The sequence below is a fragment of the Branchiostoma belcheri genome, unplaced genomic scaffold (genome assembly GCF_001625305.1).
Source record: "Branchiostoma belcheri isolate BF01 breed outbred unplaced genomic scaffold, Haploidv18h27 scaffold21, whole genome shotgun sequence".
NCBI lineage: Eukaryota > Metazoa > Chordata > Leptocardii > Amphioxiformes > Branchiostomatidae > Branchiostoma > Branchiostoma belcheri.
The window spans coordinates 1,714,964-1,719,465 of record NW_017803602.1 but is presented as its reverse complement, the minus strand read 5'-3'; the positions used below and the strand labels follow the sequence as shown (position 1 = coordinate 1,719,465).

Sequence of the window (4,502 nt, the reverse complement as noted above, 5' to 3'; positions counted from 1 at the left end):
CACAAGGGGCTGCGTCAACTCTGTCAATGCCTTCTAACAACCTTGCCGAAACATCTGATGGCCGGTCTACCTGTGACGATGTCGCTCAGAGGCCAAGTTCACTGTTTATCAAGACTTCACAATGTGACCTTCAAGATTTGGGGGCAACTTCTGTTGAATTACCAGAAGTCACCGATGTCTATGAAGCTGCCATGCTGATTTGCACAAAAGACAGAAAGGCTAGCAAAGTAGCAAGATTTAAGCTTTACATCTCTGGGAAAACAAAGTCCACAGAAGACATGGGCTATGAAGGGTTTAGGAAGACTCAGACAGGAAAGCGTTCCCGCATGAAGAGTTATCATTCTCAGCCTGAGCTCCGTGCGTGTCAGGTGGAACACCAGGGTCGCGTGCCTGTCCTGTGTCACAAGTCCTCTCCTCAGTTCATCGTCAAGGAACCTGTCATCAAGAAATCCCCGCAGACTTGTGAACAGAACGCACCTCTCCTCCGGCTCAAGAACCGGCTCTTCAAGCAGAAAGCCCCGCTGTTGGCAGGAGGGAAGTTGAAGTTCAACCTCGCCCCACCGTCCCTGGCAAATACTGCTCCGTACAAAGTCAAGGTCAACACGCCGAGGTTGCAGCCTTCTAGTCGGCGACATTCGGATGGTTGAACATTCCATAGAGACTCTCTCCCAGGGAGACGAATTAAGGGTTAAAGCGGATAGAGCAATGTACACTGTATTTAATTTAGCAGTTGTTATATTACAGTGGATAGAACTGGGCACACTGTATATATTAGCAGTTGTGAAAAATAAAGACTTCCTATACTATAGACTAGGTTCGGGGCCTTACGACAGGGCTTCAACAGTGCCTCTGATATTCATGCTTTGAGGTATAACCGTTCCATCATGAGACAGTAATCACTGTCCGACTCAGACAAAGAATGATTTCTCCAAGCGGACATTTTTGTGGCTACCCAATCCTGTCACATTTCTAACTTAGTACACGTACCTACATAAATAAGATGTAAGGATATCCATAGCTAAGCAGAAGTTTTACATGATTAAAAAAATCACAGACCATGCAAACTTCATTCATTTAATGCCTTGTGAACTATAGTATGAAGGCGATTGAACCTTGAGCTGTGCCACCTAGCGATAACTGATAGAACAACACTTACCTTTACATGGCCATTGTTTATTTTGGGTAACCTGTTCAAGGTATGAGCTACTAGTCAGATGTTCCATCCACACGAAGTGGGCCGCAGCCATTGGAATTGTAACCTATAACCAGTTACTTTCCACACCTGCACAGAGGTAAGAAGCCGTCTCGCACTTTGTTAGTTTCATATTGTACGTATGGCAGTTTTACGAATAATTAAACGTTACCTCCGCATTTGGGTTAACTCAGGATAACGCATTGGTATGAGATAACCTATTTTCAACTTTTATCAATAATTTGCCTATTAATTGTATGGGGATTTAGATACAACGTAAGCAACGTGATACAGAGGGTTTGGGGTATTTCAGATCAGGTGGGACTTTCTGTGAACAGGTACTCTACTCGTAAATTCTAGTGAACCTTAACCCTTTCCGGTTATTTTGGGTCACTGGACCGGTTGGACTGGGTTAATGAGTGAAACGACGGCGGTGTCAGCAGAACTAGTCAGGCATATTGTTGTCTGAAGATAACGCAGTGCCAGACGCATGGTAAACAACGTACCGGGTGTTACAAATCAATAAGACGGCATTGCACTTTGATAGAGAAAAGTACATTTTGCAATGACGTACACGGACGAAAGAACAATAATTTGTAACAAAGCTACTAATGTCTCCAAAATATCTCAAAAAGGCACTGAAGTTGACAATTTTAGTCATTTATACAAAGTTTGAGAACCTAATGCCCCAAACGCTGAAAAATGAAATAATCCCAAAGTTAACAACTTTACCCTTTATTACCACTCATTGTCTTTTTTAAATCAAATATGTATCACTGCAATTGATAGTGAAATAAGACTTTTGAAATAAGACTTTAGAAGAGTGTACGTGACAGAATCAATCGTGATATGCAGCTGACTGCGTACATGTAGTTTCCTGTAAACAAAACAGATTAATATTTTTGTACTTTCACTTAAACTATTGCTAAATGCAAAAAAATCAATCTATGTCAATCTCGATAATCTAAAGAGTGACAAATGTAGCTGAAATAATAAGGGGTTTTTGTAAATGTTGAAATCAGGGACCCAATGCGTAACTAAAAAGGTGAACAAGCAGAATCACTGTTTTCATACTAGGTTAAAATCAAGGACGAACACCGACATGCTAAGCTCCAGCACACAGGACCTTCTCCTCGCCACAGTTGGACTGTCCGTGATTTGTAATACACTCGTGGTGCAGGTAGGTATCTGCTCGATATGTTGCTCATTTGTCCGTTGTTTATCTTTTCAGATTACTTATTAGAGTTAGAGCTATCCTACTAACGGTTTATCACAACGATACAGATCAGACACGTCAACCTGTGCGGGGTAAAGCTGATCTGATACACTTGCATGAAAATGTTGACTGTCATAAACTAATGACCAATAACACGTATTTTGAATAATATATCATACAAACGTTTTCTGTTTCTACCCTTTTACAAGCTGGTCGGCCCCTGGCTGCTGCAGCTGTTTTTCCGTGAAAGGTTTTCCCGCTTGTCTCTCTCCAAACAGCAGTGGCTGAGAAAGCTGTGGGTACAACTTTTTTCAATAGATATTTCAATTTCATATCGATCATTTACTTTAAATGATATCAATCTTTATAGGCCTAACTAGAAAATATTTTCATATGTGTATCTACTTCCGACAAATACCAGGACCATGAGCATAATGTCGTCAGCCATTGTGGGTTCCACGGCAGTGTTGACGCATCTGTCAGAACAACTGGATCCCAGACATCTTAGGTGGGTCTACAGTACCACTGAACTTCGCTAGGTGTTGTCAATGTTAACGCTACCAAATTTGCATTCGCTGCTCAGTTGACCTTAAATCAGTAAGAAAGGAATCATTCTGTTGTACTTTTTCTCTGCAAATATGTAGGCTAAAAATTTATTTGAATTGACATTTCAAAACCTTCAAGAGGCTATAGTTTTGACAGATTGCTAATATTGTTTTTCCCGGAGGCATGACGTTCCAGCTGTAAGCTTCAACTGTGCCTTCATGCTGGGCCACACACTAACAGGTCAGTTTTGTTTAACGTTCCCATTGTTTATTGTATATCACTTCTCCAATATGAGAGCATCCTGCCCTGCTACGTTTGTCAGTTTTAGATTTTCGTCGCATGAAAGATGAGAAGAAATAACGAGCACACAAATTAAGGGACGATTTCTTTCACCAATAGTATATTTCATACATCATTTCGTCCGTGAGTAGTAGTAATTAAAACGTCATCTAATAGATAACGCCACATTCCGCACATGCTGAAGACGCTTAGTTGAAAATATATCACTTGAAGCTTGTAAACTCTATAACGTTAACCTACGACTCCACGTCTAGATACGCTGGCTCACACATTCATCAGAACCCCCACAATGACAAACTATTTGCAACTGATAGTACATCACATCATCACCTTGGGAGCAAGCTTCGCCGGCACTGTGAGTATGATAAGGCATTGACTTCCCATCTCTCTTTGTTCCTTTTTTACTTTAAAAGAATGATTCTATACTGCTTGAGATGAATCTCCATATAAGCGCACATTACTTGTTAACTTAGCTATAGAATTTTTGAGATCTGTCTTTTTCTCCGCAAATCACGAAATTACGAAAAATATAATATAATTCTTCTATAACATGTTATAAAACTAACTAGAGTTCCACGATCTCATACCTTCGCCAAATGATGTTAGCCTTTATGAATAAGAAATATACTAATCACCCTGATAATGCAAATAGGATCCTCAATTGCATGAATTATATCAGTCTGTTGATCATATTCTCCACCAAAAGACAGTCTTATCTTAACAAAGAATGCCATTTTCTCATAAATTATGCAAATGTGGTCCTTATTTGAATAAGTTATGTTTAATTATGTTCACCTTCACTTAACTTTCAAACACCCCAAGTATGAAATTCCAGGCAGTTACCACTATGCAATTATAACATTTTCTCATTAATTATGCAAATTAAGTCTTCATTTGCATAATCGATATTTGCCTGTGTTTCGTTCTTAATAACATATGTTACAAGCTTGAACTTCCTATCATGGAATGCAGCTGATTTATAGAATTTCCTCATTAATTATGCAAATTACATCAATATTTGCATAATTGTAATATCATTATGTCAAGCATCACTTAAGCTACCTACATACCAAAAATCACGATGATCCATCAATCGGTTCTTGCGTTATCCTCTTTTAAACATTTGTCCTTAAACCCCCCTGCAGTTCTAGAGCAAGCAACTAGGGGGCTCATACTCGTGTCACTTCATCCCCAGCACAAGAGCTATCTACCATCTAAATTTCGTCACCCTAGCATGTCTGGATCATG

At 39.7% G+C, this 4,502-nt stretch overlaps 1 protein-coding gene across 2 annotated transcripts in view; it reads left to right on the top strand.

Moving 5' to 3' along the window:
* The first annotated feature begins 1,177 nt into the window (after positions 1-1,177).
* The window catches only part of LOC109469716 (transmembrane protein 56-B-like), a 9,871-nt gene continuing 6,546 nt past the window's right edge, over positions 1,178-4,502 (top strand). For both annotated transcript variants that reach the window (XM_019768296.1, XM_019768295.1), the window contains exons 1-6: positions 1,178-1,292; positions 2,270-2,372; positions 2,618-2,703; positions 2,830-2,916; positions 3,136-3,194; positions 3,509-3,609. In XM_019768296.1, coding sequence (XP_019623855.1) covers positions 2,295-2,372; positions 2,618-2,703; positions 2,830-2,916; positions 3,136-3,194; positions 3,509-3,609 — 411 coding nt within the window. In that variant the 5' untranslated portion in view covers positions 1,178-1,292; positions 2,270-2,294. The remainder of the gene's footprint in view (positions 1,293-2,269; positions 2,373-2,617; positions 2,704-2,829; positions 2,917-3,135; positions 3,195-3,508; positions 3,610-4,502) is intronic.